We start from the raw sequence: 13,141 nt of genomic DNA on the forward strand, positions 1-13,141 counted from the left end.
AGTGAAACAGGTTTTTTTAATCCCATTGAGTTTCCATGTAATTTCCTTTCTGATTCAGGGAAGAAAGGGGCTGTGAAAAAAACAATTGGGAAGCTTCTAAAATTCAGTGTGGCGCAGGTTGGGACCACCCAGCAACACAGAAAAGAGGAACGCTGTCCATGGTGCTAGGGTTGTTGAACACCCCAGCAATATTCCGCTGCCCAAAGTATTTTTCCAGTCAACATACTTAGGGCTGATCACATATCTCTCTGTCTGGATGACTCTTGCTTATTCTGCTCACTGGCTCTTTTCTCTATCTTACCACTTCTTATCCACGTCCTTTCAAAAATGTTTTTTCCTTGAATTAACTCCAAGTAGTTTGATTTTTTTCAAATGTTTTGCCCATGCCTGTGAGAATGTGATTCAGAAACTGGCTCAGAGCATGTATTCCCAATCAGCTTCAGAGAAACACAAGATTCAAAGCAATAATGCAGGATGCAAAGCAAAAACTAGCTGGGGCTGGTTTTGTGACATAGTGGGCTAGGATACTGCCTGGAATGATGGAATCCCATATCAGAGTGCCGGTTCAAGATCTAGTTGTTCTGCTTCCAGTCCAGCTCCCTGTTAATGCACTTGGAAAAGCAGTAAAGAATGGTTAAATGCTTGGTTCCATAACACCCACATGGGAGATGAGGGTCAAGTTTCTAGCTCCTGGCTCTATTACAGCCATTTGGGAGAACAAATCGATAGGTGGAAGATGGTTCTCTCATGCTCACACTCCCTTTTGCTCTGTCATTCTGCCCTTCAAATAAATAAGTAGATCTTTTTTTTTTAATTTTATTTTAAATTCATTAATTACATTGTATTATGTGACACAGTTTCATAGGTACTTGGATTCTCCACACCCCTCCCCAAACCCTCCCACCATGGTGGATTCCTCCACCTTGTTGCATAACCACAGTTCAAGTTCAGTTGAGATTCCCCCATTGCAAGCATATACCAAACATAGAGTCCAGCATCTTATTGTCTAGTCAAGTTCAACGGCTTCTTAGGTATACCCTCTCTGGTCTGAAGACAGAGCCAGCAGAGTATCATCCCGATCAATTAAAAGCTCCAACATACCATCAGCAAAAATTTACATCATTATGGAATTAATTGACATAGTAATGAGTAACCAATATGGTAAAAGTAAATGCGATTTCTTATCCACCTTCTGTGACCACCTCATTGACATTTCAATTTTGGTTTATACACAACATATAACATTCATAACATACCATGTTATACATAACATCATATCATCTTAAATTAAGGCAAACATGTGGTATTTAACCTTTTGGGATTGGCTCATTTCCCTTAGCATTATGGTTTCCAGTTTGGCCCATTTGGCCACAAAGAACTGCATTTTGTTTTTTTTAATAGCTGAGTAGTATTCCATGGAGTAGATGAACCATAGCTTTCTTATCCAATCGTCTGCTGATGGGCATTTTGGCTGCTTCCATGTTTTTGCAATTACTGATTGTGCTGCTATGAACATAGGAGTGCATGTTGGTTAAGTAGATCTTTTTAAAAAGATTTATTGGTCCTTTCTCTTAGAAACTTTCCATGCACCTTCTCTAAGAGTTAAACTCCTCTCATCTTTACTCCCACGGTATTCTGTAGCTGCAAAACAAACTGAGTTTGTTGGAAGTTAGGATCCATACCTCATGTGATGGTGAATTGCTTGAAATATAAGATAGTTCAAGCCTTACTGAACTAGATCCAGTTGCTAGATTCATTACAAATAGTAACTCAACAGCATCCCTTAAATGGCAACCTTCCTTGTTTCATTAAAGTATGCACTTATTTCTGGAGCAGCCCAGCTTTTGTGATGGAGATATTATGAGGTGAGTTCATTTGCCACAGCATCTGCCAACATCAGCCTGTGACTCAGCTACTCAAGTGACTGACACAGAACCAGTGCCACACATGTCAAGGGCCCTGGCTTTCCCTTGTCTTCTTTCTTCCTCCTAGTCCTCCTCCCTTTCTACCTACATAACTGCAATCTCCCAACACACCCAGTGTAAGAAGGGGGTGGTTCTCATGGAGAAAACCATCTTGTTCATCCAGAAATAGACTCCTATTCCACTGGCCTAACTAAGAAAGGGGTGGCCATCAACAAAGGAAATGGCATGTTTCCAGATAAATGTGGATGGCCAGCAATGTTAAGGCTACATTGTGGCCATCACATCCAAGGGATATTAGAAGAAACCAGTTGTGAAGTCGCTTCGTCTTGAGTAAGTGAGCAAATGGCTTTCTCTTTTTTAAATATCAAGTGGCCTTTAACACCCTGAAGCAAATTTTTGAGGCCACAGACATATAATGTTTTATTTCTCTCCTATTTCAAGATAGTATCAGCTGCAATTTTTGTAATCTTTAAAGTAATAAGTATGTTGCCTCAAACAAACACTGCCAGGAAGATTTAAAAAGGGGGGGGGAAGGACTTGGTTTTTAAATCTTCTGAGGCTGGTTGAATGACAGGTTGGACCAGTTTAATGAGCAGCCCAGCACCACACCCCTGTTTATTATGTTTCATTATTACTGCATAAATATCCTTTATTACCCATCAGAAATAAAAATCAAATGCTTGCTGAGGTGGTTTTAAATGGGTAAGAGTGCAAACAAAGATAAACTATACAAATATCATCAAACTGGGATCTCAGGTTCTTGATACACACGTGTGCCAGGTTGCCAGTCTCAATTATGAGCTACATTTTGGAGCAGCATTTTCATAGCTTAGTTTTTAGGATTCTGTCCATAAATCAAGCAGAAAAGAATTTGAGAAGTAGGCTTCTTGGGACTTTTGGCTATCTTCCTGGTAGATTAATTCAAACGGGAAAACATACCAAAAGCAATTTGGTAGAATCCAAGCAAGATTTTTAGCGCCGCTTGAGGACGAACTCGATCTGCAAGTAGGCGCAGAGCTGTCACTTTCAGGTATTTTAAGAGCTGGAAGTGCTTTCTTTCAAACCGGCTGTCTCAGGGCTAAAGAAACAGAAGTCCTCTGCTCCGCCTGCTGGGGATTAGAAGCAGAGGGCAGTGGGTCAACTAGCCTTGACATTGCTGGACACCCGCTGCAGTAGCCCGCCCCCTCTCCCCATCCCGCAGCGGCTGCCCCAGGGGACTCCCTCACAGCGCCTTGTAGTCCCTGTCCCTCGCTGGTCAGCAGGGGACAGCAGGGCCTGCCAGGGAACCAAAGGAAACCCAGCGGGCGCCTGGGCGCCTGCGAGACTGGGCGGAGCCCGAGGGGTGGGCCGAGCCCAGTCTCGCCTCCCTCTGCTGGAAACGGAATTCATTCCCGGCTGGCTCCCAGCTCTGCCAGAGCCGGGTGGCCAGTGAGGACGCTTGGACGCGCCTGCTCTCTGCGACAGAGTCGCTTGGCGCTCAACCACGAGCAGATTTTTTTTAAACCAGGAGTTAGCAGAGCGCGTCCGCGTGTTGCTGGACACCAGAAAGAACCTGGAGCTGACCCCAGGCCGCTTGACCATTGCTTTGACTCCCAAGCCGCAGAAGCACAGCAAGAGGGGACTGAATCTGGGTTGAGCTATCCTGGGGAAGGAAGAGTAAGTCGAGTGGCCCAGGAGGGAAAGTGGTCCAGGAGGGAAGAGTGTCCCTAAAAACTCTGGGCCAGCACAAGGTTCTCCTGGCCACCCTGTGTCTGGGGACTGTGGAATGCAACCAGAGGACAAGGGCATGCTTGGTGGTGGAGGCAACGATGGGGGTCTGGCCAGCGCCGCAGCGCGGGGACAAGTGGAGACGGTGCGGCAGCTCCTGGAAGCCGGCGTGGATCCCAACGGAGTCAACCGCTTCGGGAGGCGCCCGATTCAGGTAGCCGGGGGGACGGGGCATTGCCGGCAGGCGGCGCACAAGCCTGGGCATGACCGCCGAGGTCCGGGCTGGGACCGGGGCTGTGGGGCCGCTGACCCGACTGGCAGCCTCGCTGGAGGAGGGAGGCCGGGCGTAAGGCTAGCTTTTACGCAGCAAAAATCCTCCAGAAAGGAACCGAATAATCCACTACGTCAGTTTGATTTTTCTTAGTAGCGGAAAAATATCAATACAAGAGTACTTTGAAAACGTCTTGAAATGGAATTAAAACATGCTTATTTTGATGCACGAAAATCTGAAATCTAGCAGGCATGGGATCTTCGCAAAGTTCATAGAAAACGCATCTCGTGCAAAAAACTATGACTTTTTTTCCACCAAAATAAGCTTATCTTTGAATTATGTTCCAGGAACTTTTCAAATTACCGCCATATTTGTTCTGCCATCTCATGATTAAAAATGCGCAGGATAGATTCTCTCAGAAAGAAAATGGGGCAGAGGAAAGTTATTTGGGGAGGACAGAACTCTATTTTCAGTGACAAAGATAAATTACAAATTGTGCAATCCAGATTGGATTGAGATTGGTAAACTCACAATGCTCGAGAAAAAAATACAGTGAGCATTTAAACCTCTATATTGAATGTTTCTCTGATAGGAGTGAACTGAATTCAAAGAAATGAGATAAGATTCCTCAACGACCGTACTAATTCCTGTTATGGTAACACTTTTTGAATGATACATAAGGGAAAAAAGGCTGCTATAGATGCTATGATATTAGATTATGTGATATTAATTTATATATTAAGGCTTCATTACAAAACTACTCAGCAGCAACTATTAGATTCCTTCTGGAATGGTCAAGGGCATTCACAAGATGTATTCCATGCTTAAAGAAAATACATATTCATTCTTTTTGGAATCTTAGAAAAGTTCTTACTTGTATTTTTAATTCATCATCTACGGAGACACTAAGAACCACTCACTATAGGTTAAAGATTTTGTACATCATTTATAGGACCAGTTTATGATTATCATGGTTTTTAACGGGGAAAATAAAAGTTGTTACATTCATTAAGCAAAACTGATATATCATCTTTCAATTACATGAGCATTTTAAAGCACTTCAGTTCACAAGAACAAACAAGTCTTTTACACATTTAGTTAACAAAAAATATTTAATAGAATATGAAAAATGCTTGCATAATGTACACATATACAAAGTGAATGTTATAGGCTTATTCCCTTGGATCACCATTTAAGTTACACATCATCCTGATTTCACTGATAACACCTAAATTATATAGCAAAATACTTACTATGTAAAAGGCGAAAAATTTATACGATCTGAAGAGAAACCAGAGTACAAATATTTACTATGTAATATTATAAAATCATGTAGGAAGTAAATTTAATTTCACATTATATCGATCATTTTAGTTCATCTCTCTACAATGTGACTTAAAATAGTAAAAGCTGTAAGCCATTAATTAAAGGTAAATCATGTTTTCGTAAGAATATGCCTCACTTGTTTCACTTTTTCCTCTCTAATCTCCAAATTTGTCTGTCAGGCTATAGTTGGTATATAAACACAGACATGAAAATAAATCAATAAATAAACACAGGTATGCATGACTGAAAAAGCAGAAGACACACTACAAGGCATTTGCTATGATAACTAAATAGTAAATCTTTCCAAAAAATATAACTTATGTTGCTTTTTATTTTCTCCACAAAAGCATTTCTCCAGCTTCAAAGAAAAAAAGTTGATTACCTAGCAAGTGATTTAAATCTGGATTGTGGTGTGGGAACAACACGGGCAACAAAACTTTAAAAGACATTTCAGTCTTCCCATAAATTATTTAACCAAATAGATTCTCATATTTCACTGGAAAACCATCCTTCATTCTCCCGGCATTGTCTGTAATTACTCTCCCGTTTGGAGTGTAAGATGGAATTTAACTTGAGCTCAGTTAAGACTGGTGAGGAAAGTGAGAAGAAAGCGAACACCTGGGGCTGGTTCACACCCCTGCTCTGAGTGTAGGAGTAGGTCCCTATTTCCTTGAGGTGGTCTACCTGCCCCGCCCCTGCCGACTGCTCGCTGCCCCTACCCTGTCCTTGACCGCTCTTCCCTCTGCTGCAGGTCATGATGATGGGCAACACCCGCGTGGCCGAGCTCCTGCTGCTCCACGGTGCCGAGCCCAACTACGCCGACCCCGTCACCCTCACCCGACCGGTGCACGACGCCGCCCGGGAGGGCTTCTTGGACACGCTGGTGGCGCTGCACCGGGCCGGGGCGCGGCTGGACGTGCGCGACGCGTGGGGCCGCCTGCCCGTGGACCTGGCTGAAGAGAAGGGCCATCGCTATGTAGCACGGTACCTGCGCGCGGCTGCGGGGGACTGAGGGCGGTGCAGTGCGGCCGCCCACAACGAAGTTTTCCCCTCGCCAATACCCTACCCCTACCCAGTTCCAAGAGTGCCCCGAAAGTGGAGCAGCTCGTGGAGCTTTCTTGGGCTGCTAGAGTCCCAGAGGAAGGAGGGGCCTCCCGGGAATGAGATCAAACTCGTTTACAAACTCAAGATCCAACCTTTGGCACTTACCTTGAAGCCAAACGCGGAGACTTGGCCCTGTGTACTTTCCGCGAGATTGAGGAAGCAGTGTAGCTGCAGGTTCTCTGGCGGAAAGTGCACGTGAGGTCTTGGAGCTACCCCTGGTGCCGGCCAGTCTTCACGTGGGTCCTGGAGTTGGAGGTGGGGCATTTGGCGTTTGGGAGAAGCGCAGTAGGTTAGCCCCCTGATTCGCCTTCTCGGTCGAGCTCCCAGCCCGATTCTCGGTGGAGCTCTCTGCGTATGAACTCCAGCTGCGAGCATCAGGCCAATTCTGAAAACGTGCTGGCCAAAGTACCAAAGTTGAGGTGGACTTCAGGAAAGCGCCCAGCCTATCGGGGGGTGGGGGGCGGGTGGCAAGGCAATCACGACCAAAACAAAATTCTCCCCAAGTCTTGCTCACCCTCAGCCCCTCAACACCACCACCACTGGCTACAGTATAGAAACGTTGGCTCCAAATTCTAAAATTCCCATTTCTCCCACGAGGCCGACCGGACTCCAGCCCTTATTCCCCGTTTAAGGCAAGATTACCGCAGTGTTCCGGTATTCGGAGGAAATGAAATGGTGGGGAATGAAACTAACTGTAGCACGTGCTGTAATGACTTGCTTCCTCCGTGTTTTACAGCAGGTGGAAACCCCATCCTCCCCTAGGAATTGCCACTTGGAAAGATTTCATGATATTTTCTACCTTTGCATTGTTCTGTAACTTTCTTGTTTAATGGGGATGCTTTAGAAGAATACCTATTAGCTCTTGGCAGAGAGAGCCACACGTGCTAAGTGAAGCTGTGACAGTGTGTCAGGGCCACTGCCTAGATTGCTTTCATCCTTAACCTATTTATTTCCTTGTGAAAATGTTGACTTTCCTTTAGTAAGAGTGTCTCAGGGGATCAAACCATGAACTATTCCAAAGATCCTTGAGAGATAGATCCTCTTGTCCAGGAAATTAACTTGGAATAATTCTCACAAAATTGCTGAAAAATAAAAAAGTAAAATTGAATACAAAACTGCTGAAATTTTCTGTGGATGGTTTCCAGGATTTCTTACATCTGCTGAACAAACTAATGATGCACTTGTTTGGGATTTAGTTTTTAGGGTTGCTATTCCGCCATTTTAATAAAGAATTAAACAACTGAAAGTAAACTCCAAAATGTGAGTAATTTTACTTTAAAATGTGTTTTATGGTTTACCATTAACACCTGAGAATATGAAAGGTTCAGAGAGGTTCACTTCTCTCACCATCTGGAGTAGCAGTTGATGAGTGATTACACTAGTGACTTATATATGTATTTTAAAAAGCTGCCTATTCATGCCATGGAAAGTTAGAGGATTTACACATGGCTTGTCCTTCTAAGTGTCCAGAATCCTATGTGTACATATAATGAGAGAAGAGAAAACCACAGCGGCAAACACTGAGTAGATTTCCTAGAAGGGTTATCTTTGAGCTAAGTACAAAAACCTTTACCTCTCCATCAATTCTCAGAGTCCAAATTAGTCTATTATTGGGAAAGTTTAATTGAGAATCAGACTGTCATATTGGGGAAAGGATATGTGTTTGGTTAACATACAATTTAAGCTAAGCATGCTTGAAAATCCATTTAACACTTAAATTTGTAAGACAGAGACTGCTTACAAGATGCAGACAAAAAGGCAAAGCGACACCCAGCAACTTGCCAGAGATCACAAGATACTCATTCCTGCATTTGCAAGGTCATCTGGTTTCAACGTTTTTGCAATTGTTTAATAAAAAGTAAAATATATCTGTGAGTTTTTGTTTGCTTTGGGAGAGGAAATCATTTTTCTGGAGGCTGGCAGGTCTAGAAGCTGCAGCTCCTGGGAACCAGGATCATACCATGGGGGGAAACATCACCTGGCAAGTATGCACAGAGACTAAACTGCAAGGCTCAAGCCTTTTCTCCAATGGTGCTGGATTCCTGAGGGTGGAGCCTTCGCAACTTGTCCCACTAGAGCATGCTTCACAGCCCTGTTGCAATGGTGACCAAGTTTCCAACAACTGCTTTTTGAGCAACACATTTAAAACACGGCAATGACCCTTCTTGTATTTATCATCTAGCTATGCTAATGTTCTTGGTGCCTGCTCAGCATGATACGGTTTTGCCCCATGCTTTTGCTTCAAGTTTTCTCTCCATCTCTGTATACTGACATAGTCAATCTGAGTATCTTTTATATATCCCATAGGCTTTACTCAAGGAATATATTTTCCATGAAACCTTTCCAAAAGGTTGACTGGTTGTTGACCGAATAAATAGCCTAAATTACCTTCTACCCAACACTGACACTAATCTAAGTACCAATCCTCTGTGATGCCTAACATGTGTTTCTTGCCCAGAATTAAAAGATATGATGGCTGGTTTTCTTTTCTATGATACTGTGAACTCAAAAATGGCAAGAACCTAGGCTTTGCTGGGTTTTGTAGTCACTGTGCCTAACCATATCAGAACACAAGAGACTCAATAGAAAAAAAAAAAATATATATATATATAAAGAAACATTTCACATTATTATTTGGTTTCAAAGGGGGAAATATACATAAATATCCATGCCTAATTGTAAAAGATCAAATCTTAAAAAGCAAGAGGCTGGTGTGGTGGCATAACAGCCTAATCCTCTGCCTGCAGTACCAGCATCCCATATGGACTCTGGTCCCAGAGTTCCAGCTGCTCCAGTGCCCTGCCTATGACCTGGGAAGGCAGTAGTGGATGGCCTAAGTCCTTGGACTACCACACCCATGTGGGAGACCTGGAAAGAAGCTCCTCTGGCCCCCAGTTTCAGATTGGATCAGCTCCAGCCCTTGTGGCCATTTGGGGGAACAAATCAGCTTGTACAAGACTTCTCTCTGTTTCTCTTCTCTGTAAAATCTGCCTTTCAAACAAATATTTATTTAAAAAGAAGTGATAAATTGCATATTTTCTATTCAAAGGCAAATTTCCCCCTGTTGTTTTGAGATACTGTTTTCATCATGTCAAAAAATAATTTAAAAATAGATTATAAAGGTCACAGTATGAATCTACAAATGCCTTATTTTCTGGGAAACTTAGTGATGTGAAATTTCATTTTTCATTAAATAATTTTTCTAGTATTAGAATGAAGGATGTTAAGAAGAAATATTTATTCATACAACTCCAAAACAGTATTTACATAAGACTTTTAAATTGAATTTAAAAATTACTTTTGCAAGCATATCATATAGCCAGAATCATAATTCTGAAAATTGAATGCATACTTTCTAAAGTTATATTCATGGATCTTTTACATAATTGTCTCTACCGTAGAATTTACAAGTGTTATAGGTACACAGTGGAGAAAAGATGATGTATGTGCCATTACCAGTAACAGCTAAGTTTGTAGTTGATATTAATTTAACTACACAGAAACTGCAAATAAACTGCAGAGTCCAAATGAGCTGCTGTTACTAGTTGACAAATGTCATGTCCAGACATGTCCAAGAAAGATTTTAATTTACCAGAGATTTTTTTCTAGAAGCTTATGAAATGCTATGGGATTTCAAAACACTTAGTGCACACTTTAAAACATGTTTTAACTTTATTCTTCAGCTTTAAATTTCCTATTGAATATTAGGAATTGTACACATTTATGGAATACAAATTATTTTATTTATGAATAATATAGGATAACTATTATTAAAATGTATATTCACAATACTTAATAATATGCTTAGTGAAATAAATTAGGCACAGACAAATCCAAGTTCTCACTGATAAATGGGATTTAAACAACAGAATTCCTAGAGGGAAAAAATAAAATGGTGATTATGCAGGCTGGGGGATTCATGGTAGGGGGAACTGATAGACAAACAGTACAAAATAGGAGAAATTTTAAAAACTATTGCACAGCATGATGATTTCATTTAGCATTAGAATATTCTGCACTTCAAAACTGCTAAGACAGTAAATTTCAACACTTTTCATCACAGATTACAGCTTTCCCTCTACTACACTATTCTTCAAAATCATCAATCATTTAAATGAAGAAAATAGTGATATTTTAAAAAGCAGAACTACACAGCGATCTCCCTTAAAAGTTCCTGGGGTGGCTTTTTATAATACTTAGCAAATATAAGCAGACAGTTTTAAATTTATTTTAAAATGTTAAAAATATAAAGACAAGCCTCCAAGGAATACCTTCAGAAAGACAAATTTTAACACAAAGAAAAATAATCTCCAGCTTCAAGCTCTTTTACTTCAGCAGACTATTTAAGCACCCAATCATTACTGAGTACAAGAACTTTTAAAGTTGACACTGTTTTGCAACTACTAGAAAACAATCTTCATGAAAGAGGTCAAATGATCATGTCAATCCCCTATTTGACTCAAAATCCCTTAATTTGTTCTTTATATATACAATATACATTACAAATATATATATACAAATAATATGTATAACCCAAGATTTTTAATTTGCTGATTGAATGAAAAATGTCAGTCTCTTAAAATTCATAGGAAATAAATGCTAATTCACTCCTTATTTAGAAAATGTGGACTCTTTCTCAGTCTCTGTTGGCATCTTTCTGGAAGGAGGTTTGGCTAGTGTGTTTTATTTGCACACGGGGCCACATACACTATTCAGTTTGTTGAAGATTTCACTCTGAAGTATGCATGAAAACAGTTACCCTGTTTCTGGTTGCCTTGTGGAATAGCAGAAAATTAAACACATTTGTTACGTAAATAAGTATCTAAGTCTAAAATGTTACCAAGGCTTGTTACCATTAGACCTTTAGCATGGCAGGAGCTGAATGTTAACTTCAGAAATTAAATCATTCATTCATTTGGCTTTATTCTTATCTTTCATCTTTAACCTATGGTATGAGTTTTAAAAATGGAAATTCGTGATTAAAAACAAAATCCAGTTAAAATTTCTTGTGCACTAATGGCTAAAATTAGTGATTCCAGAACTAAGGAATTAAACAGATTCAAAAACATAGCCTAAGACTCATGAAACCTTTGAGACAAAATGGTACTTAACTTAACCACTTTTAAATGGGCTTTATTTCCATGTTACAACAAATGCAACATTGTCCATGGCCAAATAATTTATCTTATGAAGCTAAATACCTGCATTCCTGCAAATATATACAACTACCTTTGCTTACACTTATAGTAAGATTCTATATTGTTCTTGCTTCACTAGAGATGTTGAAAATGTTCAAATAACATAAATTAATATATATTGTATTAATATAAGTCAATACAGATTTGCTTTACTGTTCTAATAATCATCCCTTAATTGCTCCAAAAGTGAAAGTTGTGTTCATTTTCTTTTTATGGTTGAACAGTGGCTGATTATGAAAAGGCGTAATCTTAAAACTTTTTTCAATGTAATTGCATCCTAGCGAAAGCAGAATAATTGGAATTAATGGTCTACAAAGCATATAGAAATCATCTGAAGCACTCTGGTGGTCTGCCCACAGGCTAAAGCAAAAGCTAGGGTCTTCCAAAGTATGGTGAATTCTGCTCTGATCTTTGTTTCAGCAGTAGTCATAATCAAATTGGAACATGTTTATAAGATTTTCATTATGAACAGAAAAAAAGCCAGTGAAACGCTGAATAACTTTTAGGTTTGTGGGATTTCAAGGAGTGCAATTATTAACTGATAATAATCACATATATAATAACATTTTAATTTTAGACGTCCTTGGAGTAATAACTTTTCAATACCCTAAATAGATTATCCAATTCTATTTATAGCTATAGAAAGAGGACATAAAGGAAAGAGAAGCAAGGGCTTGATTAGAAGACTGCAATTTCCATACTGCTTTTTCAATTAATTCAACATTCGTAGTTTTGAAGTTGGACAAGATTATTTCTTAAGTTCCCTATCATGAAAAGCCTGTATTTTTATTAATTCATTGCGTACATAACTGTGGTACAGTGTCATTTTATAAATAATTTTTTCATGGAAAACCACATCTATTTCAAAAAAATCTCTACACCAACATAAGTTTGTCTGTTATTTTCATTTTCCCTATAAACGTCTTAAGTCCGTTCATGTACAGGAATGGAGAAGAAAAGAAAAACACTTTAAAATTCTGGATCCCTGGAGTCGTGGGGAGCCCTTTATTACCATTTCTACCAGTTCACTGAAAAACTACAGGCAATTCTGAGGGAACCAGGACAGAAAAGGTGCCTGTGCAGAGTAAATAGTTTAATTCTAGGGTGTTTATCTTTTCATCTGACATTTTCTCCTGTTGCTTTTTGAATTTTCTCATTCTACTCAGACATTAGACTAATTAGTTTCTTCAAGCCAGATTAAGAAGTGAGCTCCATAAATTTACAAAATAATGCTCAAGGATTTACACATCAATATAAGTACTCTGAAAGAAGAGGAAAAGTGCTTTTTATGTGGGTGTCTAACAAGGGTTTCTGACCTAACTGGAGTTGACTTGTGAATTAGAACAAGACGCCAGCACACAACGCGTTGATATTTCTGTGATGACAACTCACTGGGTAGTTCTGTGATGTAGTCAGTCACTAGCTTGCTCCCGGCTTTTGTCCCTCTCATGCTACAACACAGCAAAGAACTGAGCTGCTGCAGGCACCATGCCCTTGAACCTCCAAAACTGTAACCACAGGGCATCACCCCAGAATGGGAGGAACAACTACAATGCTTAGAATGTAAGAATGCCTTGAGCTTGCTGTATTTGACCTTGAGATTATTCTGG

General features: G+C 40.3%; 1 protein-coding gene across 1 annotated transcript; it reads left to right on the forward strand.

Moving 5' to 3' along the window:
- Positions 1-3,456: 3,456 nt before the first annotated feature.
- LOC101527626 (cyclin-dependent kinase 4 inhibitor B) lies at positions 3,457-6,567 on the forward strand. Its single transcript, XM_004581073.2, has 2 exons — positions 3,457-3,846; positions 5,981-6,567. The coding sequence occupies exons 1-2, from the start codon at positions 3,691-3,693 to the stop codon at positions 6,239-6,241; spliced, it is 417 nt and encodes a 138-aa protein (XP_004581130.2). The 5' UTR covers positions 3,457-3,690; the 3' UTR covers positions 6,242-6,567.
- The last annotated feature ends 6,574 nt before the right edge of the window (positions 6,568-13,141 follow it).

The sequence above is a fragment of the Ochotona princeps genome, chromosome 14 (genome assembly GCF_030435755.1).
Source record: "Ochotona princeps isolate mOchPri1 chromosome 14, mOchPri1.hap1, whole genome shotgun sequence".
NCBI lineage: Eukaryota > Metazoa > Chordata > Mammalia > Lagomorpha > Ochotonidae > Ochotona > Ochotona princeps.

Bases quoted from the DNA above. Each gene is read 5' to 3' on its own strand.
- LOC101527626 (XM_004581073.2), top strand. From the start codon at position 3,691: ATGCAACCAGAGGACAAGGGCATGCTTGGTGGTGGAGGCAACGATGGG. The intron at 3,847-5,980 runs GTAGCCGGGGGG...CCTCTGCTGCAG, and splicing joins TCGGGAGGCGCCCGATTCAG to GTCATGATGATGGGCAACAC.